The sequence below is a fragment of the Dipodomys ordii genome, unplaced genomic scaffold (genome assembly GCF_000151885.1).
Source record: "Dipodomys ordii isolate 6190 unplaced genomic scaffold, Dord_2.0 Scaffold95, whole genome shotgun sequence".
NCBI lineage: Eukaryota > Metazoa > Chordata > Mammalia > Rodentia > Heteromyidae > Dipodomys > Dipodomys ordii.
In genome coordinates, this window is record NW_012267311.1 from 3,803,210 (window position 1) to 3,823,473 (window position 20,264).

The following is a 20,264-nucleotide window of genomic DNA, read 5'->3' on the forward strand; positions in this document are numbered from 1 at the left end:
AAGTGCAGCGGCGGCGCCTGGGGCCCGGCACCATAGAGGTGCGCGCGCCAGAGAGAGCGCGCCCTACTGAGAGCCCGGTCGCCACCTACCGGTGCCTGGGTGGAAAGTCCACCAATGAAATTTGATGGGAAATTTTTTAAATTTAGAATTGTGGACCAGGACCTGAAGTAGAAGAGATGGAGGTTGAAGCTGAGGGGTGTATCTCAGTGGTGGAGCGCTTGCCTAACTTGCTCAAGGCTCTGAGATCCATCCCTAGCACCGGAAAAAAAAAACAAAAAACACCAAGAGTTGAGAAAACTGTCCATTCTTGGTAATGACTATTTACAGGGCTTGAAGCCTAGCTCTTCCCCACCCCCCAACCCCCGACACACACACACACACTCACTGTGATTATTGGATACTATAATCTGTAAAACATAACTAATTCTTTTTTTTTTTGGGGGGGGGGGTTCAAGGCTAGCGCTCTACCACTTGAGCCACAGCGCCACTTCCGGCTTTTCTTTTTGCTTATGTGGTGCTGAGGAATCAAACCCAGGGCCTCATGCATGCAAGGCACGCGCTCTACCACTGAGCTACCTTCCCAGCCCACGTAATTCTTATTTCACCTTTTTGCTTAGCTGATGCCAACTGATAGACTTCATCATTCTTACCCTCAAAGCTTCTAAGTTGAATCTTTTATTAAAATAATAAAATCCCAAATATTATGTTTAATTATGAGCAAAGGATCTGACCAGACAGTTCTCATAAATAAGCTATAAAATGGCCAATAAATATGGAGATTCTCAACATGATTGGCCACTAGGAAGTTCAAGCCCCAGTACAAAAAAAAAAAGGAAATGGGCTGAAGTAGCTCAGTGAAACAGCAGTGACTGAGCATGTACAAGTCATGGGTTCAAGTCTATGGGTTCCATCCCCAGCATCCAAAATTTTTTAAATTGAATTTTAAAAAGTATTAGCAAGAACATAGAAACTGGAACCTTCATACACTGCTGTTGCAGCAGCTTCAGAAAAGACAGTTCCTCAAACGGTAAAACAATTATCATGTGTTTCACTCCTGCTATGTACCACCAGGCCCAGCTCTCAGTTGTTTTAGTAACCTGTGTCTAACCCTGACCTTGACACATGGTAGACATCATTAAATAGTCCCAAATTGAAGGAATGAAAAATGCTCTTAGAAGCTGTTTAGCAGTACAGCATATTCCTAGCAAACTCATGGCCTAGAGTTTAAAACCCAATAACCTAAAATAAAATAGAAACATCACTCAGTATTACCAGCCTGCACAAGTTTTTTTCCATATAAAATCCCCAAATACCTGCTTCAAATATACAGCTCCATACTTAGGAGGGAGGCCACACTCCCCAGCTGGCAGTTCAGTAGACATGTTTATTCCTCTCAGTCATATTTTTCTGTTTTAATGCTGGTATTGGGACTACTCAGCTCAGGGGTATGGTTCCTTAGCTTTTTTGCTCAAAGCTGACACTACCTCAGCTCCACTTTCAGGTTTTTGTGGTTAACTGGAAATGTCACAACTTTCTTTCCTGGGCTGGCTTTGAGCCAGATTCTCAGATCTCAGCCTCCTTAGCTAAGATTACAAGCATAAGGCTCCTGGCTCAAGAGTACATGGCCCACAGTTTCTCTTACAGACAAAAAGGATGGTTTCACTATGTTTGAAATTCATTCTTGCTCATGGAAGCACCAGCTTAGACGTTAACAGGACTGGACGGTGGGAGTAAACATCCAAGGAAAATTCAGGTAACTTTCCCAATTTCATTCCCCAATCAAAGAAGACAGTTTCTGGTTTGCCACTGGGGAGTTTATTACATGATTAGTAAGTTCAAATAAAAAAATAAAAACCAAAATCTTGGCAGGGAGGCTAAGGCCAGAATCTGGGAGTACTTTTCCCAGTATCCGGACTCCCTGGCCAAGCCATCTCCATTAACTCAGCTTGACTCGGTCCAATTCCTCAAGACTTGCATCTGTGCTCTGGACATTGCTACTCCCGCTGGAGACTGAATTTTGGGCCCCTGGCACTGGGGCTTTGGTGAGGGCTCCATACACACCCATGGCCTGAGGAGAGGGACAGAGAGGCATGAGGACACCTGACAGAAGGCATAGCTCTTCCAATGACTAAAAGGAAAAAAGCTGTAGCTAGGACTACTGAACTTGTTTTCTCTTTTTTCTCTCTCTCTCTTCTCTCTTTTTCTATCTTTCTGACACAAGGAACTGAATTTAAGGACACTTAAGCCATGATTCCCAGTCCTTTTGTTTTTTGTTTCAGATTAAGAGTCTCACTTTTGATTAGGCTGGCATCTGGAATAGCTGGGACATGGTGTACTACCATGTCCACTTTGTTTCTGAAATAGTGTCACTAACTTTTGCTTAGTTTGGTCATGACCTTTCCCTAACTTTGCTACTTGCATGAAAGGGATTACAAACGTGCACCATCATACTTTGGCATGTGTATGTGTGTGCATGGCTTGACCTCAGGGCCAGAGTACTATCCCTTAGCTTTCTCCCCTCAAGAATGGAGCTCTACTATTTGAGCTACAGCTTCACTTCTGCCTTTTTGGTGGTAAAAAAAAAAAAAAAAAAACTCACAGACTTTCCTGCCCAGGCTGCCTTGGAACTATGATCCTCAGATCTTAACCTCTTGAAATAAGGATTATAGAGTCATCAGTGCCTAGCCTTTTAGGAATCTTATGAACCATCAGAATAGGGTTACTTAAAACACTGGCAATTATCTGGAGAAAGGAAGTTAGTTCAAGAGTGTTCTTTTGCTGGGGACATGGCTCAAGTGGTAGAGTGCTTATCTAGCTTGCACAAGACCCTAGGTACAATCCCCATTATGCCCCTCGCCCACAAAAGTTTTATCTGCAGGGATAAATGAAACTGTCTCATTCTTAGAGATCCCTATTTTACAGGGAATGAAGGCAGGTCTAGGGCTGAAGTACTCTCTAAAAGATGCCTACAAGCTGGAAGCCAGTGGCTCATGCCTATAATCCAAGCTATAGGAGGCTGATCTGAGGATCATGGCTCAAAGCCAGGTTGGGCAGGAAAGTCTGTGAGACTGTTATCTCCACTAAACTACCAAAAAAGAAGCTGGAAATGGACCTGTAGCTCAAGTGGTAGAGCACTAGCTTTGAACAAAAGAAGCTCAGGGACAGTGTCCAGACCCTGAGTTCAAACCCCAGGACCAGCACCAAAAAAAAAAGACCTTTATAATGTAACAGTAGTTGTGGTGGTAGAAGTCTCTGTCCCTAGTATGATGCTATGTGGGGTCTTCAGAGAGCTCTAACCTGAGCCACCATACTGGTAACATCTCCAGGATTGGAGGGTAGTAGAATAGTGTTGGAGTCCTTGGCCAGTTTGGAGAATGCACTGACATACTGCTCGGCCACACTCAATGAAGCTGCTGCATCTCCATTCTGTGGTCAGAAAAGGATAAAATTAGAGATGACAGATTTGGGGAAGTATGGGGAAAATGGTCAGGTTTCTAGGAAAGGGGTATACAGAGTTCATATATAAGAGTTCATATAATATGGCTCAAAGGAGTTCCTGCAATGGCAGGGACTCTCCCATGGGTAGATGAGACCACTTTCGTTGTAATTCCTGTCCCCAACTCCCACCCTTCCTTTGGTCTCTCACTTGTTGAGTCAGAGCTGCAGCCAAGATGCGAATAGCTTCAGCCTTAGCCTTAGCCTTGGCAAGAACTGCACTAGCTTCTCCTAGAAGAAAAGAGACAGTATAACTCATCAAGTCAGAGTATCTCAAAGTTCCCATCCATGCCCGCCCTACACCTCTTTCACCTTCTCCCCTCTACTTACCTGCTGCCTGATTTATTTGCTCCGCCTTTTCTGCTTCGGAGGCCAGGATCTGGGCTTGTTTCTTCCCCTCTGCCACATTGATGGCTGACTCACGGGTCCCTTCAGACTCTAGAACTGTAGCCCGTTTCCGCCGCTCTGCCTCCACCTGGATGCCCCAAGTAACCACAATCAACAAGAAGCAAGAGGAAATTCTAACACATACCTACAGCTATACTTATTACAATAGGGAAGGAGTCCAGGTTCCCCCAGGACTAGAGTACTCCGAAGTCTTCTTCCCCACCTGCATTTGCATGGATTCTTTCACCCGTGGTGGCACGTGGATATCCTTGATCTCATAACGGAGGCAAAGGATGCCCCAGCAGTCAGCAGCCTGGTTGATGGCATCCACAATACTGGCATTCAGGGACTCCCGTTCCTAGAGAAGAGAGTTGTAAGCTCCACAGACTCCATACCTGTGAGGAGCCTAAGTCAAGGAGAGCCTGGGAGCCTGGTGCTAGTTGCTCATGCCTGTAATAATAGCTACTCAAGAGGCTGAGATCTGAGTACTGTGGTTCAAAACTAGCCTAGGCAGAAAGGTGCATGTTTTTTGTTTTTGCTTTTTTTGGTCATTTGTGGGGCTTGAACTCTGGGCCTGGGCGCTGTCCCTAAGTTCTTCAGCTCAAGGCTAGCACTCTACCGCTTGAGCCACAGCACCACTTCTGGTTTTCTGAATGGTTTATTGGAGATAAGAGTCTCACAGACTTTCCTGCCTAGACTGGCTTTAAACTGTGATCCTCATATCTCAGCCCCCTGAGTAGTTAGGATTATAGCATGAGATTCTTATCTCAATTAATAACCCCAAAACCAGAAGTGGAGCTGTGGCTCAAAGTGGTAGAGCGCTACCCTTGAGCACAAAATCTCAAGGATAGCGCCCAAGCCCTGAGTTCAAGCTCCATGACCAACAAAACACACAATGAGCTTGCACACCCACCCACACATACACTCACTCACACACACACACACACACACACACACACACACACACACACAGAGTCCGGGGCCAGGCACTGATAGCTCATGCTTGTAATACTAGCTTCTCTGGAAGCTGAGGATCATGGCTTGAGATCAGTGATAATTTTATCTCCAGTTCATGACCAAAAAGCCAGAAGTGGAGCTGTGGCTCAAGTGGTAGAGTACCAGCCTTGAGTGAACACGCTAAGGAATAGCACTCAGGCATGAGTTCAAGCCCCTGTATAAGGGAAGAAGGGTTGAGGAGGAAGAAAAGCCTGGGACTAGAAAAATCTGACAGTGTAAGGCATGTGCCAGGTCCAGATCCACTTACCCGAAAGACTTTGTCCAGAGAGAGTTTTCCGAGTTCTGATCTCATGGTTGTCTGAGCTAGCTGAGTGACAGCGTACTCAGGGTCTTCCACACCATAACTTGCCTGAAAAGGAGCATCAACAGTATAAGCTTGTATGTTGGAATTTAGTGAGAAGGGCAACTCAGAAAGCTGGATAAAGCATGAAGCAGATACCTTGTAAGGATCCATAATGCGCAGGTATAGGACTCCATCTATTTGCAGAGTTACATTGTCTGCAGGAGCAGAAGCAGTAGAGAAAAGGAGGTCAGGCCTCCAGATCCCAACCAGCTTTTTCTCCTAAGTTCTGGATCTACAGCAACTACATCCGAATGGTCACAGAGCACCCGTGTCACCCTGTATCCCTCACCAAGAGTCACAGCCGACTGCTCAGGCACGTTGATGACAATTTCCTTGAGACTCTGCACATATCGGATCCGGTCTAACACAGGGATGAGGATGTTCAAGCCCTGGGAAGAGGAGTCATAAGTCCTCAGAAGAAGAATGCATTGAAATCTAGGCTAGGCCTGGATTAGGTAGGAAGTCACATACAGATTATGCCCAAAATGAAGCACCTTCCAAGAGATGGAGTGTCGCTGGCAGAGGAACTTAAGGGCACAGGAATGAAAGACTAGACCTCTGAAATGGAGAAGTCAAGGGAACGAAGGCCAGCAGAATAGGTACCTCTAAGCAAACAGTTGAGGCTGAGACAGTGGATAGTACCTGTAAGGCCCACCAAAAGTAGAACCTGTAGGATGCTAGGGCAATAGGAAAAAGTGGCAAGAAGGGGCTGATGGTCATTACATCGAGCCCTGCTAGGACTGGTGACCCTGGGAGTCAGAAGCCAAAGGGACATACAGGCCCCAAAGATGCCCCACACCCACACGTGAAGGACTAGGCATCGGGCTGGCTGGAAATGAGAAAAAGGTTCTCACAGGCTCCAGGATCCGATGGAATCGGCCCATTCGCTCCACCACCCAGGCCTCCTGTTGCGGCACAAACAGAATCACAGTGTTTCGGGGCAATCCAGAGGAGGCGCGGTGCGGAGCACGGCGAGAAGCCTGCACAGAGCCCTGAAGGAAAGACCAGAGCAGGCTGAGACTCCACCCGGCCCCTCACCCCACCTCTCTCTCCCGAAGACATCTCCCCAAACCGCGAGCCTCAAGGGATCTCGGGGAACGACTCACGTGGGGACCATGACCTCTGACCCCAGTTTTCTCCCAAAGTTGGAATCCCACTCCTTCCCAGCTGCGGACCCAGGTGGTCTCTGTCCCGACCCTTTGTATAAGACTGCCTCGTTCTCACCCTTAGCAAAAGGGCTCCAGTGCCCCGCGCCGCGCGCGCCAGCATTTCCCACAGCCGAAACGACCTCCGGAACCACCGAGACGCGGAGCAGAGTGGCCTCTCTAGAAAGCCGGACCTGAGCCTTCCCCCCCCCCCCCCCCCCCGCCCCCCCCCCCCCCCCCCCCCGCCGCTCCACTCCCCCTGACGTACTTCCGCCGTCCCTGCCCCCATTCCGCCCTGACCCAATCCGCGGTGCTCCGCTGACCGCGCGTCAAGTTGTTCCCTTGGAAACGCAGACTTTGAAAAGAGGGCCCAGGGCTGCAGGCTTCTTTTTCTAGTTCTTGCTGTTAGAGCCCTAAATCCTTGATCCTGTGGTGAAAATGGGCTCTATTTTCCACATACAGCTGACTCAAAAACACCTCCCATCAAGTTCTTTACCCCCACCGGGGAGGGGGGGTGTACATGGGTGCGCACAATCGCACCCATCTGTCACAATAGTGTCCTTGGATTGAAGCTGATTCGTTGCCGTGGGTGCCATAGTGATATTTTCTTGTATTCCTTCTGTTGTATCAAACCCTCCCACTGGGGACTGACCCCATTCACATTGCCATGGTAACTGGACCTAACTTTGCCTGATGACTGGGGACATTTTTCCATCCTCTTTTCTCCCAAGGTACCAACAGCTCTCCCACTTCTTCACAGCCAGACTGTCAGGCCTCGTCCCTCTACATTCAGAGTACAATAGCTTTAACCTTCAACTTTGTCTGTAGTATGTCATCTTACACGTATAATCATATGTGTATAATCATAACCCTCACTTCATACACGAAAGCATACAAGTTCTGTGAGGCTAACGTTATTAACAGAACCAGTATAAGAATCCAACTTAACCACCTTCTCCAACAACCTTGTTATATGAAAATCACAAGACTATGCTCCAAAAATTAGAACGAATATCCTAAGTTCCTGAGGGCTCAGGCCTGGTCACTGTTCTTTGGAAGAAAGCTGAGTTCTAACTCTAATTAGGCCCTCTACTCTCCTCCACATCCTGTCTCCAACAGAAAAAAAAGAAAGAAAGAAAGGAGTTCAAGTTTTCAAAGAAAAATTTATTCTATTTTTTTCTAAAAAAAAAATGTACCAGGTACAGTTTTTCTTGTTTTTTTTTTTTTCCTTCAAGTTTCAGCAAACACTTGTTCCCCTCAGCCAGGCCTCAGGATTTAAGAGCTGAGGCTGGGCCAGAATCTGGAGTGAAGAATGGGATAGTTGGGAACCACATGACTGAGTTTGAGGGGTATCCCTCACCCCAGCTGAGGTAGGTGGATCAGAGTCTGGCCAAGTGAGAGGAGGCACCCCAGTCCTTAGCCCTGACTCTGCCCCTTTGACACCCTCCTCAGTCAGGACTCTAAAGCAAGGAGACACAAGCAAGAGGGCAGGAACAACTGAGTGTGAAGCCCTAGGTGATTGGTAGTTAACTCCTATGTGTGTGTGTCTGCATGCATGCTTTGTCTCATACATACATACCACACAAACACAAGCTTGTATATGCGTGTGCACACACACACACACACACACACAAATTAGACGTTTAGATGGGTCAAATGGTAGGGGAAATGAAGGTAATGGGGAAGGACAGGGGAAGCTGAGTCTTTGGCTAGTGACTCAGTCACTGTGGAATAAACTCTCTGTCCTTAACTGAGGGACAGCAATTTATCCCTGCCCCCACAACAGCCTCTCCAACTCCTGATGTTGGTGCAGTATCTGAGAGTGGGAAAGGAGAAGGGGTAATACCAATGATCAGGTCTGGGAGGTTACCAAGGCAATCCAATTTGAATAAATTATAAATTAAAAATAAATAAAGTAATAGATGTCCCCTGCCCAGGACAGGGAGTTAACGCTGGCATGACTTGCCTGGGAACATGGGATAATCTCAGGGTGGCTCTGGTTCCTCCCTTCTACCTAAGCTGGCCTGAGAAACCCAAGGAAACAGGCACATGGAAGTACCTGGAGTGGGGCAGGGTGTGGAAGGATCAGAAGGTTTAAACTCCCAAATAATCAATTTGGGTATGAGTGTGGCCAGGACTTTAATTTAAGCCTGAAGGGGCTCTTGCCATCTCTCCACATGTTTACCCTGTCCAGGATGGAGCAGTATGGCAGGCTTTTGGCCAACCTAGATTCAAGAGTGCTGGTAATCAGAGCAAAGGTGAATAACGTGGATTATGGGGGGCCTCAGTCACAGCCTGTAGTTCATAAGGGAGCCCTGTGTCCAGCTCCAGGCTCCGACGGGAAAATAGCAGGCGGATATCTCCATGCAGGCTTAAGCGGCCTGAGCGGGAGCTCCGGAACCTGTAGGAAGATAGTGGGATCCAAGTAAGAATCCAGATGACAGAAAAACAAGGAGAGATCCTATTCCAGGATATCTGGGCCTCCCAAGCTCTCTATGAGTCCTGTCTTTACCTGAGGTGCAGCAAATAGCAGAGGAGGCGGTGGGTGGGGCTAGTATTTCCCTCCTCACCCACAGGCACCAAAAAGAGGCGATGGCGCAAGAAGGTCATGTGGGCAGCAGGCATGTCCGAGAAGTCAAAGGTCACGAGGAACATCTTCACCACAGTCTGGTTGGGGTTAAATAAGGTCTAGGGGCAAGACACTGAAAGTTGTTAGGGCCTAGAGGCTGTTTTCCACTCTTCCCATACCCACTCTATTCCCTCAGGGAAAACTCACCACTTGGATGGTGCCCACCTTAGGCACACTGTAACCCTTCCTCCCCAGGGGGTTCAAGTCCACGACACCCTAAGAAGACCATAAACCATTAGCCTAAGTGGGAAATAGGAAAGCCCTGAGCCCTACGTATTGGTCTCTACAAGATCTCACACCTTGGACTTGCCTCTGCCCCACACTAGAATTTCCCCCACCTGACCTTGACTCACTTCTAGTGGAAGAACATAGAAAGAATACCTTTTTACCCTCCCTCTGCCCCTGACCCCTCTGAGAAGCTAACTTGGGTTGGGGTCAGGTCATACCAGGAAGGGGGCCGGGGCATTTTGCTCAGAAACATCAAAGAAGGTGACAGTGACAGGCAGCGTGACATGCTGGGGGCAGTAAGACCCACTAGCTCCAATCTCTGCTGTGTAGCCCTCAATGTGGCCAGATGGTGCAAAGCGTCCTCGAAGCAATGATTCCTGGTGTTATGGTGGGGAAAATACATTGTGAGAAATGCCGATTCTTTTCCTTATGCGACTGAGCCACATTTCACTATCCCAGTCCTCCCAGGTTTCCCCTAATCACAAAGTCCAAGAGAAGCTACCTCAAAGTTGCCCAGCAGGGTACGGCTGACAGCAGGGGTTGGAATGGGGGAGGCACTGGGGGAGCTCAGCAGGCCTGGCCCCTTCCGGAGACTTCGAAGGGAGCTCCTGGCATGGGAGGGGACACACAGTGAGTTGGCTTGAGAGATTCTGGGACTCCACCCTTAACTACTATCTAGGGCTCCTGACCTGAGATCCCCTACTGTAGCATTCAGGGTCAGGGTAGAGGGAAAAGCTGGTCACTTACAGCTTCAGACGACGGGCACCTTTCAGCCTCCGTCCCATGGGACTGCAGTCTGTTGGGTCCTATAGAGAAGAAAGATTGGGAAAAGAGACTAGGTGAAGCCCAGATATATTCTGGGGCGGGGGCTCATCACAAGCTTGTATCTTGTTGACTTTCACCTTTTCCCACACATACGTCCACTTAAAGAGTAGATAAGCTTAATTTAAGCTGGGTGGTGTTGCTTGTAATCCTAGCTACTCAAGAAGCTGAAACTCTTCTTTCCAATTAACCACTAGAAAACCAGAAGGGGAGCTGTGACTCCAAGTGGTAGAGCCCTAGCCTTGAGCAGAAAAGCCAGGGACAGCACCCAGGTCCTCAGTTCAAGCCCCACGCCAACCAAAAAACAATGACAAAAAAGAATACTTAAGCTTCCTGGGTGCTGGTGACTCGTATCTGTAATCCTAACTACTCAGGTGATTGAGATCTGAGTATTGCAGTTTGAAGCCAGCCCTGGAAGAAAAGTCTGTAAGACTCTTATTTCCAATAAACTACTAAAAAAGTCAGAAGTGGAGCTATGGCTCAAATGGTAGAGTGCTAGCTCTGAGCAAAACAGAAGCTCAGGAGCAGCATCCAAGTCCTGAGTTCAAGCCCCAAGACCAGCACACACACACACACAAAAAAAGAGTAGATAAGCTCCTTTACTAGCTTACCAAAACAGGCTCCTTGGGCCCGGGCAGCAGGTGGCTCCAGAAGGGTGTGGCTTTGGCATCAGAACTGTTGGCAGCAAGAGTATGGCCCAGGGTTTCCCGGCGCCTCCGAGGGGCTGGCCCCTCATCCTCAGAGCTGATATCTGGGGCTTCTCCAGCAGGAAGCAGCCTTCGCTTGGTGGGGCAGGGGCCTGGAGGTCCAGGGCCAGGGGGTGTGTGCTCGGGACTGTGCCCATTGGCAGTGCCAGGGGACTCCCTGGGCCAAGGGTTGCCCCCATTTCTCACCCCAACCACTGGGCTCTTACCCCCTATTTGTGCAAGACTGTGCAAATCAGTGTCAAGTGTGTGCAGTTGGCCTGAAGGGGCTGTCCCTAGAGACTGCCCCAGGGACCCCTGTCCCCCTGGTTCAGGGGAAGCCCAGTCTCTGGTGTGCAAAGTATTGCAGGAAGCATTTGATGGGGACCTGGGAGGACTCCGGGCCCCTGAAGTCCAAGGTGAGGTGGCACTAACTCCCTGTTCCACAACACAGAGGCCATGATGGGAGAAATGTTGGCTGGCCACACCCAGTCCCAGCCCCAATCCCTCTAGGCCCAATAGTCCTACAGTAGATGGTTCTTCAGGGGGCAATCCCTCTCTGACCCCCAGCCCAGGGCCTCTTTTCAGCTCTCGTGGACCCTCAGTGGGTGGGGCTGGCCGCTTCAGAGCCCTATGAGGTTCAGAGGCACCAGCTGGAGGGGAAAAGATGGATACCTGGTAGACCCCGGGGGATGTTACCCCCCCTGCTGGGCTGTAGCCCATGAGCAGGCCACCCTGGAGGGCCCCCTGTCTGACTGGAGGCTGTGAAGGGCCAGCCTCTGGTTCTGAGGATGGAGATGGCTCCGCCTGCACGTGGCGCATGAAGTCCCCCCTTGGGTCAGGGGGGCCCCCCCACACGGCCTTTATGCTGGGCCTGGGCTGGGGGGCCTGGGGACATCTGTGCAAGAGAAGAGAAAAAAATATGGTCAGGGAAATCAATGACTTCCATCTAGCTGCATTTCAGACCCTCACCTAGCTTAAAGAAATGACCTTGAGGAATTCCTGAAAGTGAAAGTGTCCAAATCCCTGGATGGATGAAGGGAAAGCAGAAGCTACTCTCAGAACTCTTGAGAGTGTAGCATTTTTAGTTCAGATTTCTCATTGGATCTATTGCTCTCTCCTCTTCCTGGCACTTACCCCGATGAAGAGGTGTCAAGTCTAGCCGTATGTCCCCTCTTCCTGACTGATGCCTTGATCCCCTAGGTTGCAGTCTGGTCCATGCCCGCTGCACTGGCAAGGTGACTGCCAGCATTCCGTGCAGCTCCTGGGCTCAGCTGGACCCTAAGGAGAGAAGAACAGACATAAACCAGGATCCCCAGAGTCAGTTGTAAGGCCTTTCCTGATCATGGGTTCATAGAGTATATACTTCAGGGCATCCTCCTCCCAAGTGACCATCTCTTCAAAAACAGAAGGGGCAGGCTCAGGATTCAGGACTCAGGTGCTAAGCGCTGGGCAGCCTAAAGAGTCACAGAAAAACAGATCTTGGCTCAAGGGAGTAAGGATGTGAAAGGAAAGTTTAGGCAGGAGGCGCCCCTTGTCAGAGTCACCATCTTGGGAGATGAGATAACCTCAAGATCAAAGAGACCAGGCCAGATAGAAGGTGGCTGGGGCAATAATTCAGCTCTCTTACTCAAGGCCACAACTTCTTCCCAAGTCTATCTCCAAAGGGACAAGTGCTACCCTAAAGTGCTAACGGCAGAGATCTGGCAGACACACATCATACCCCATCACATACTCCACAAAGGTACAAACCTCAGATCAGCTAAAAGCCAGCCCTTCAGCCTTGAACTCACAATAGCCCTCAGCAATCTGTCTTTTTAACAAGAGCCAACAAATCCAACCAAAAACAAGTGGGAGGAGACAGGGGCACTGCCAGACTCACTTTCCAGTGCCTCCCCCTCCCCCTACACCCTGCAAACTAGAGATAAGGAAGAAACTTGCAGTCAACTGGAATCAAGTATCCCTCCATGTCCCTCCCCCAATGTACAACCAACACCCACAAAACCCAAACCACTGCTTTTCTGCTAGGACACAAAATGGGCTTTGTGGACTATGTCACCTTTAGGAAGCAATACTAAGGGGAGGAGACTGTCAAGTTGGATGCCAACTGCCCTCAGGGTGTGCCTTCTCCTTTGGGCAATAACCTATGCTGCCTGCCATCCATAATGCCCTTAAATGGGTTAGGTGGTACACACTTGTAATCTCAGAACTCTGGGATTACAGTCTGCTTTCCACTCCAGACCAAAACATTGCACCCTCTGAAACCTCATCTATGTGAAGTATTGTTTAGTCCAGATCACAGGTGCCACTCCTCTATATATCTCCAAACATAGGAAAAAGTGCATAGTAGGACTAAAAAACAAATAGAATGAAAGCTCTGGGGAACTGGGTAACAGTGCAGATAAAAATTCCCCGGTTGGGAAAAGCAGAGAGATTAGTTCTACAGGGAAAATCAGCAACAACAGATGTGGGGGTAGGAGGCCAGGAGAAAGAGCACATTTACACTCAGGGACTGAAAAGCTCTCTTATGCCAATTATTCCCTTCATCACACACTCAGTTCACCATGTCTTCATTGGAATTAAAATCCCTAAGCAAATTCTGAACAGTTTCAGTAGTTAGGATGGCTGGAAAGGACAAAGCACCAATAGCAATGTCAGTATGCCTTCACTTTACCCTTCCTTTCCTCCATTCCAGTCATATAGGTTCAGGAAGGGACTTTTCCTTAGTACCACTTCTGGGTCAGCACAGCCACCCTCTTGAGCCCTTGCCTTGGGGCAGCCAGGTGATGACATGATGCCCTACATGACCCTAGCATGCCTGGCATCTACTTATTATGCTCAGTTCCTGCCCTGTCAACAAGACACTCTTAAGACTTCCCCTGCCACCCAGCCAGTCTGGCTTTAGACCATGGCTTCAAGCTGACTCATGGGGCAGGACTGGGGTGGGGGGCAGGGCAAGATAGGCCAAACCTCGCCCTCTGTCCAGGGGGTGGGCAGCAGTTGGCATCAAACAGCTGTGCCAGGCTGTAGCTGGCAAGGACTACAGTTCCCAACATGCCAGGTAGCAAGGCTAGCAAAAACAACAAGTCCCAGAATACAATGGGGTCTACCCTCAGATACTTGCTAGGCCTGGGCAGTAGGAGAAGTGAGTATAGGTAGAGCTACTAGGCTCATCCTCCTCGGCTCCTCAGTATAAAGGATACCCATTTTCACCCTGACAAAGGAGACTTAAAGAAATTCCTATCCATGTGCCTCCTACCTCATCCTGTGCAGCAGACAGTAGTAATACACTAGATGCTCTACATTTTGTCCCTATGCATGTCCACACATGCTAAGGTGGCTGTTCCCGCAGACCACCACCACCATGGGTAAAGTCAGGGTCTGCCCTCCTCAACTCTTTTGAGAGGTCCTGTCCTACGGCCCTTCACCCTTAATAAGAGGGCGCAGACCCCAGCAACCCCTCCAAACTAAGCCCATCACACTCACCTTGGCGTCTGGTTTCCTTGTTTTGGTTGATCCCCCACCCCCAGCTTAGCTTCCCAGGTCCTTTCCTCTTCACTGCCTGGGACAGGCCCCATATCCTACCGGGGCTTCAGAGTTCTACTATTTTCCTCTAGCACACACTCACCCCGCTCCCAAATTGGCTCCTCTGCGGTGGCCGCTGCTCCGGGCCCTTCCGTCCCGTCCCGGTCCCACCCCTCGGATCCCCAGTCCTCCCTGTCACGGGCCCCCCAACCCAGACAAAGGGTGGCTCAGGCTGAGAGCCCTGCTCTGCTAGGTTCTTCTCTGAACAGCTTCGTGTGCAACACTAGCGGGCCCTGGCGTCTGCAGCCCCCCGGCGGCTACTGCGCCCCTCCCCACTACGGTCCCTCCCCGGGGCCGCCCAGGCTCCGCGCCGCAGACTCGGCTGCCCCTCTGACTCACAGGCCATTTCCTACCAGCTGATGGGGCCGCCCGCCCCGCCCAGCGCCCCACCACCCCCGCCGCGGCAACCACGGCCGCCACGCCCCCCTCAGACCACACCCTCCTTGAGCAGAAACCATGCTCATTGGCTCAGAGCCGGCCGGCCTCCTTGCAGCGGCAAGTGTGAGTCACGCCCTCTCCAAGAGGCGCACGCCTATTGGCCCAGAAGGGGACAGGCCTGCCCAATATCGCCACGCCCATCTCCTTAACTCCACACCTGCCAGAGTCCAAGCAACTCTCCGCCTGGCCATTTAACTCCTTCAAAGGCATAAGCCTCCTATTTCTCAACCCTCCTCCCCCACTTGGAAGCCCTAGACACAATTCAACAGCCCTCAAAGTCAGCTTGCTTTTTTCATACCAGATTCAAACCCAAATGTCCCCACACTCATTCACCTCCTTACATTCCAGCCTAAGCTCCCAGCCAGCTGAATCCTAGGAAGTTTCCTTCATACCAGAGCAGCAGAAAAAAAGGCGAGGGTGTGTGCTCCATCTCTATTCATACTGAGAAATCATATTCTTCCTTTTTTTAATGGCTATTTGGTGTTCTTTTGTCTTTGTTAGAAGTGTTCCAAGGGCTCCTGAGGTAGGGATACATTTTAATTTCAGGGACTCTGGTATTATTCTTCAAAATTCTGAACTCCTACTCTGAGATCAAGGTGTCCCATTTCTTTTCCTAACACTCTTTATTCAAAGGCTTCTGTTCAAGGAGGCTGAGTACCTTAGGAAGTGGGATAGGAGGGCTTCTGCCCAGAGTGGGGGAAATGAGACCAACGATTGAGATGGAGCTGATTTTCATGACTCACAGCTCCCTCGAAACTCTCCACCCTCTCCCTGAGTCACTGGGCCCCAGGCCCAGCCCAGATACAGCTAAATCAAAAGGCAGCAGAACTAGCATCTCTAACTATTGTCATTCCATTTTTTAAATGACTATAATGATGGAATCTTTGCAATAATTGGGCATTTAAAGGCCCCTTTTCAGAGCAGCTGCTGTAGACATAACCTAAGAGAATGGGTGGCCTTGTCTACCTTGCTGTCTTGTCAGAATGTCAGGTTGTCTCCAAGTCAGATAACCAGGCTTTTTCCCCTCCCCTCCCCCCCTTCTGACATTAACAGAAAGCAAGAAACAAACATCAGAACCAAGAGAATAATTCTTTCCATAATTTAGAGACCAATTAAGGGCCTAGGTTCTTGTTTTGGCCTTGCCTATGTTGCAAGCCCCACCCCCCCACCCCCCAGGGGCATCAGGTGTCCACTGAAGAGCAAAAAGAGGCTTCCCTTCCGTAGTTCCTCTTTGTGCTCCACACTTAAAAGAGACAAGCAATAGTTCCAGCTTTCCTTCTCCTCATCTCAGAAGAGGGAAAAAAGACAAAAAAGAACCCAGCCTTGGACTGACTTCATTGCTGATTTCTAATACTAAGGAACAAGATTGAGGAAATTCTCAACACCCAAAAGCAAAACTGCAGAATAGCAATATAAGAACCCATTTACCTTGGTAAACACTTATTAGAAAAACATGTAGAGAACCAGAATTCTATAGGAAAAGAATAACCCTCTAGTAACCCTATCTTGTATCTTTCTGCCATTACCATAGATCCAGGTCTCAGTTTCCTACCAGGGTCATGGGGACAATAGTAAAGCCAGGAGGATCTAACAGTTTCAGGCCTTAGTGTAGCCTGGGAAGGAAGCATGGTACAACTAAGAGGTTTTTGTTTGTTTTATTTATTTATTGAAACATATCCTAGGCTGGCTTTGAACTCAAAACTTATTGCCTCAGCATCCCAAGTGCTTGGGATTACAGCTACTGGGATTACACTCAGCTCAGATCAAGAGGTTTTACCTAACTCCTCCAGTGTTATCTTTTCATGGATTTTTCTTTCATTTTTCTTTACCAGGTTTTGCTAGGTGTCCCAGGCTAACCTCAAACTGAAAATCCCCCTTCCTCAGCTTCCTGAGTACTGGGATTATACACATGTTCCACCAGGCCTGACTCATCTTTTTAAAAAAATAGTTATCACCAGCTGACCAGTCCACTCCTCTTTCTCACAAACATACACGCAATTTCTTTCTCCTCTGTTACAATGGAAGCTCCATGAGAGCAACAACTCTTTTCTTTCATGCTATATTTCCAGAGTCAACATCTTACAGCGCCTGGAACATAATAGACACTGAAAAAAATTTATAAAGAAAACAATGGGTCTTAGAGTGGTGAATAACAGTCTAGAGATCTGGATAGTCACTTCTGCTCTTTTACTTTGAAACCTGGGGAATTAGTTTCTTAAGCTATAGATTTCTGAATCTGTAAAATGTGAGTTTCCATATAAACAATGACCACTGAGGGCCTCCATGACACTGGCCTTATAATTTTCACAGTTTTTGTGCATTCATATGCATCTCTGAGGATGTGCTCAAGCATCTAAATGCTCAGTTGCCTGCACCAAAGCAGAAAAGCTATTATATACTTCAGTCTCTGCACAGCAAGGGCTACCTCTTAGGTCCCACCCACTAATACAAAATGCCCCAGTCCAGAGGAAGCTGATGTGTCTGCCCTAGGCCCTCCCTTTCTCAGACAGGAGACAGCGCTAGAAAGCAGTGTTACCATAGCAATCAGATCCTCTTCAAAAGGCTTCAGCCAGCCTTCTTTTACCCCACTCTACCCCAAGGCTTTGTGTGGCCTCAGTTACATCTCCCTCCCCCCCACCCCCTACTTCCCCAGGCAGTATCTAAGCTACTGGGTGAAGTGTGAGGAGGCTGGCTTGCGGCCCCTTTCAACAACACTGTGACCCTCATTCAGTAGGATAGCAGGGACTTCTTTGGAGCGGACCTTACATTCTTCATCCTTCTCCCAGCCAGCCTAGAGGAAAAAAGAACCCTGAAACTACATTGAGTCCCCTTGGGGGATCAGAGATGCTCCCAAGGGGGACTAGCTCCTATTCTCAATTTCTAAGCCTGAAATGTGGGGAGCCACATTCTTCCCTCTTCCTTCTCAATCTGCAGCTGAAACTAATGTCCCTTCCCAGGTTCAGTTTAGAATAGTGGCCCACCTCTTAAAATATACACCAAAGAGTCTCAATACTTTCTCCTACTCTCCTTCCAGAAACCCCCAGAACTTTTGAATTCCATAGAATTCTCCAACCAGGGGGAGATAAGGGGAGGGAAAACTAGTTTTTGACAAGTGATAAAATAGTTACTAGTCAGTTGAGTCTGTTGGCAAAGACCTCGGTGGTAGAAATGGGGTGGATCAGAGGGTTAGTAGGGTCGTCTCTAACTATAGAGTCCAGAGTCCAGGACAGGGCACAGGTTCCCATACAGGCAAGAACCAGGCCAGGCCCCTGGGTGAGGAAGGAAGTGGAAATGAGCACACCCATAGCACAGGGCAGGGCAAAGTGGGGGAGGAGGGGACAGAGACCAAGGCAGCCTTCTAGGAGGAACAGGAACTATCCTATCCAGGGGGGGTTGACAGGAACCCAGTGGCAGAAGGGTCCTTACTACCCTCAGGGACTTCAGTAAGGGGAAGAAACCCCAGTCTTAGCTAGACGGATTCAAAGTCAACTTAGGAGACAGTTAAGGAGACAAACTCTGGTGGCAAGCAGGGCCTGGCTGCTGTCTTGAGTAATCAAGCAGGAAGGTAGAGTTAGAAAGTGAGCAGCCAGGAGCACAACAGACTAGCTTCTTCACCCACTAATTCCAGCACCCTCATAGAATACAAAACACAAATGTCTCCCCGGAGTCCTTACAATGCCCTTGACTGTTACTCAAATAACGGGGATCTCTCTCTTAACCGGGTCCTATAACCCCTGCCTATCACAAGGTACCCACCCACAGCCACATTCCATCAAATAGCTGCTTTTACCTCTTACACAGTGGACCACAAAACTTCCATCACACAGCCCTCTTTCCCAAAAGTGCCTCCAAATCCCCTCAAGTATCGCTTCCAACTTTCCACAGCACAAAGCACCCCACCCTCTAACGCTGCGCCACTACCTTCACAGAGCGCTGCCACCCTTCCCCCTACCAGAGCCCCCAGAAAATGCACCTCTTCGCTCACACCTTGAGCCCCTAACTGCTTCCCCAACTCCTTGTCTCCTTTCTACAGCAGTCTCCACACCCTTTGCTCTACCGGTGCATCCCACCTCTCCTCGTCTTTCCCCAAGCGCACTCTCGTCCTGGCCCCTTCTTCCTCACCTCCCCGCCCCACACCTGCGGTTCCGTGAGTCCTGTAGCCCTTGAGGAGGTAATGGGTTGGGACAGTGACTGAGCAGTCCTAGTTCAAGCCTGGGCCTGCAAACCTCGCCCCTTTGGTCCGAGCCCCGCCCTCGTAATGCCCCGCCCCCCCTCCTTGGTCCCAGCTCCCACCTTTTCTCCCCCTAGTCCCCTTTCCTCATTTCTTTAATCCCTCAGGCTCCTCCTCTGGTGCCCAAGCCACGCCCACCAGCGACTCCGCCCCTTTCGTTTTCTTTGCATTTCCCCAGGATCCTCCGCTTTCCCTAAACCTCACCCCTTGACCCCCTCCGGTTTGTTTCCTCCCCCTCCCCCCACCTTCGCGAGGACCCGCCTCCTCGAATTCCAGCCCAGCAGAATGTTAGCCAAATCTTGTCCCCCACACGCCCCCTCCCATCCCAGAGACTTTTCTTCTCTCCGCCCCTTCTCGCGGGGCCTCACCCGGACGCACTGGCTCCAGCCCCGATCCACTGGCTCTGATTGGTGGCGGTGGCCCCAATGGATGACGGAGGAGACAAAGTGTTAGCTGTAGGTCGCCTGAGGTCCCACCCCGGCCACGTGCGGCTTCTGTGATGACAGGTCGAGAAGGGCGGGGCCTTCGTTGGCCAGCTGCAAGGCCCAAACTGGCAGGATGGGGGAGGGGGGAAGAGGAGCTGGGCGCAAAGTGCAAGCCCAAGCCTGGCTAGTGTTCTTTCTAGATCTCTCTCTCTCTCTCTCTCTCTCCCTCTCTCTCCTTTCTCTTCTCGTTTATCTCTTCTTTTCCCTCCTCTTACCTATCTTCCTTTCTCTCTTCTCAGAGTCTTATTCAGGCTGTCCTCCAATTTGCGATTCTTCTGCCTCCACCTGCTAATCTCCCTGAGAGATTATGGAAGTGTGCCACCTTGTATGATTTCTTACTGCTATGAGATGCCTATGAAACTCGAAACTTTTCTTTGTAGGGACATCTGATTTAGCATTTGCCATAATGGGGCGAGGGCGGGGGCGGGAGGCGAGGTTTGCAAGGAATCTCAGGGATTTGTGAAAATGGAGGAATCGAGCACTGGGATTTCGGGTTTGTGGGTCTGAGCAGTTTCTAAAGCCTACTTCGTGCGGTAGGCTGTGGGTTCTGGAATAGACAATAAGAGCTATATCTATTCCAATTGTGGTGGGTCAGGGAAGAGAACTGTGATTTATTTTTATTTTTACTTTTTGCCTGTCCTGGGCCTGGGCACTGTTCCTGAGCTCCTTTTGCTCCAGGCTAGCGTTCTACCACTTCTGGCTATTTCTGTGATTAATTGGAGAGACGAGTCTCACGGACTTTTCTGTCCTTAGAGCCGCTATCTTCAGCTCTCAGC

The 20,264-nt window shown here is 49.5% G+C and overlaps 2 protein-coding genes across 5 annotated transcripts; both read right to left on the reverse strand.

The window, feature by feature from the left end:
• Nucleotides 1–1,792: 1,792 nt before the first annotated feature.
• Nucleotides 1,793–6,577, reverse strand: Stoml2 (stomatin (EPB72)-like 2). The gene is made up of 10 exons (XM_013026680.1): nucleotides 6,467–6,577; nucleotides 6,097–6,234; nucleotides 5,532–5,631; nucleotides 5,339–5,397; nucleotides 5,147–5,248; nucleotides 4,106–4,240; nucleotides 3,826–3,970; nucleotides 3,647–3,726; nucleotides 3,298–3,426; nucleotides 1,793–2,068 (listed from the first exon to the last, which is right to left on the reverse strand). The coding sequence occupies exons 1-10, from the start codon at nucleotides 6,509–6,511 to the stop codon at nucleotides 1,937–1,939; spliced, it is 1,065 nt and encodes a 354-aa protein (XP_012882134.1). The 5' UTR covers nucleotides 6,512–6,577; the 3' UTR covers nucleotides 1,793–1,936.
• A 953-nt stretch (nucleotides 6,578–7,530) lies between these two features.
• On the reverse strand, nucleotides 7,531–19,486 carry Fam214b (family with sequence similarity 214, member B). Of its 4 annotated transcripts, none has more exons than XM_013026698.1 (9): nucleotides 19,372–19,486; nucleotides 11,887–12,030; nucleotides 10,678–11,647; nucleotides 9,992–10,050; nucleotides 9,747–9,852; nucleotides 9,463–9,621; nucleotides 9,164–9,232; nucleotides 8,900–9,075; nucleotides 7,531–8,788 (listed from the first exon to the last, which is right to left on the reverse strand). In XM_013026698.1, exons 3-9 carry the CDS (start codon nucleotides 11,569–11,571, stop codon nucleotides 8,635–8,637), a joined length of 1,617 nt encoding a protein of 538 aa, XP_012882152.1. In that variant the 5' UTR covers nucleotides 11,572–11,647; nucleotides 11,887–12,030; nucleotides 19,372–19,486; the 3' UTR covers nucleotides 7,531–8,634. The 4 variants fall into 4 exon arrangements, with proteins under 4 accessions (XP_012882152.1, XP_012882154.1, XP_012882151.1 ...); XM_013026700.1 differs by lacking the exon at nucleotides 19,372–19,486 and adding an exon at nucleotides 18,895–18,948; XM_013026697.1 differs by lacking the exon at nucleotides 19,372–19,486 and adding an exon at nucleotides 14,378–14,701.
• Nucleotides 19,487–20,264: the final 778 nt, after the last annotated feature.

What these genes read in the sequence shown, in the direction of transcription:
- Fam214b (XM_013026698.1), bottom strand. Translation starts at nt 11,571, where the DNA reads ATGCGCCACGTGCAGGCGGAGCCATCTCCATCCTCAGAACCAGAGGCT. An exon ending in GGCCCAAGGAGCCTGTTTTG is followed by an intron (nt 10,051 to 10,677) that starts GTAAGCTAGTAA and finishes TCTTCTCTATAG; the next exon opens with GACCCAACAGACTGCAGTCC. An exon ending in GGTGCCCGTCGTCTGAAGCT is followed by an intron (nt 9,853 to 9,991) that starts GTAAGTGACCAG and finishes CTCCCATGCCAG; the next exon opens with GAGCTCCCTTCGAAGTCTCC.
- Stoml2 (XM_013026680.1), bottom strand. Translation starts at nt 6,511, where the DNA reads ATGCTGGCGCGCGCGGCGCGGGGCACTGGAGCCCTTTTGCTAAGG. An exon ending in GCAAATAAATCAGGCAGCAG is followed by an intron (nt 3,727 to 3,825) that starts GTAAGTAGAGGG and finishes CTTTTCTTCTAG; the next exon opens with GAGAAGCTAGTGCAGTTCTT. An exon ending in TTACCAGTATGGTGGCTCAG is followed by an intron (nt 2,069 to 3,297) that starts GTTAGAGCTCTC and finishes CCCTCTCCTCAG; the next exon opens with GCCATGGGTGTGTATGGAGC.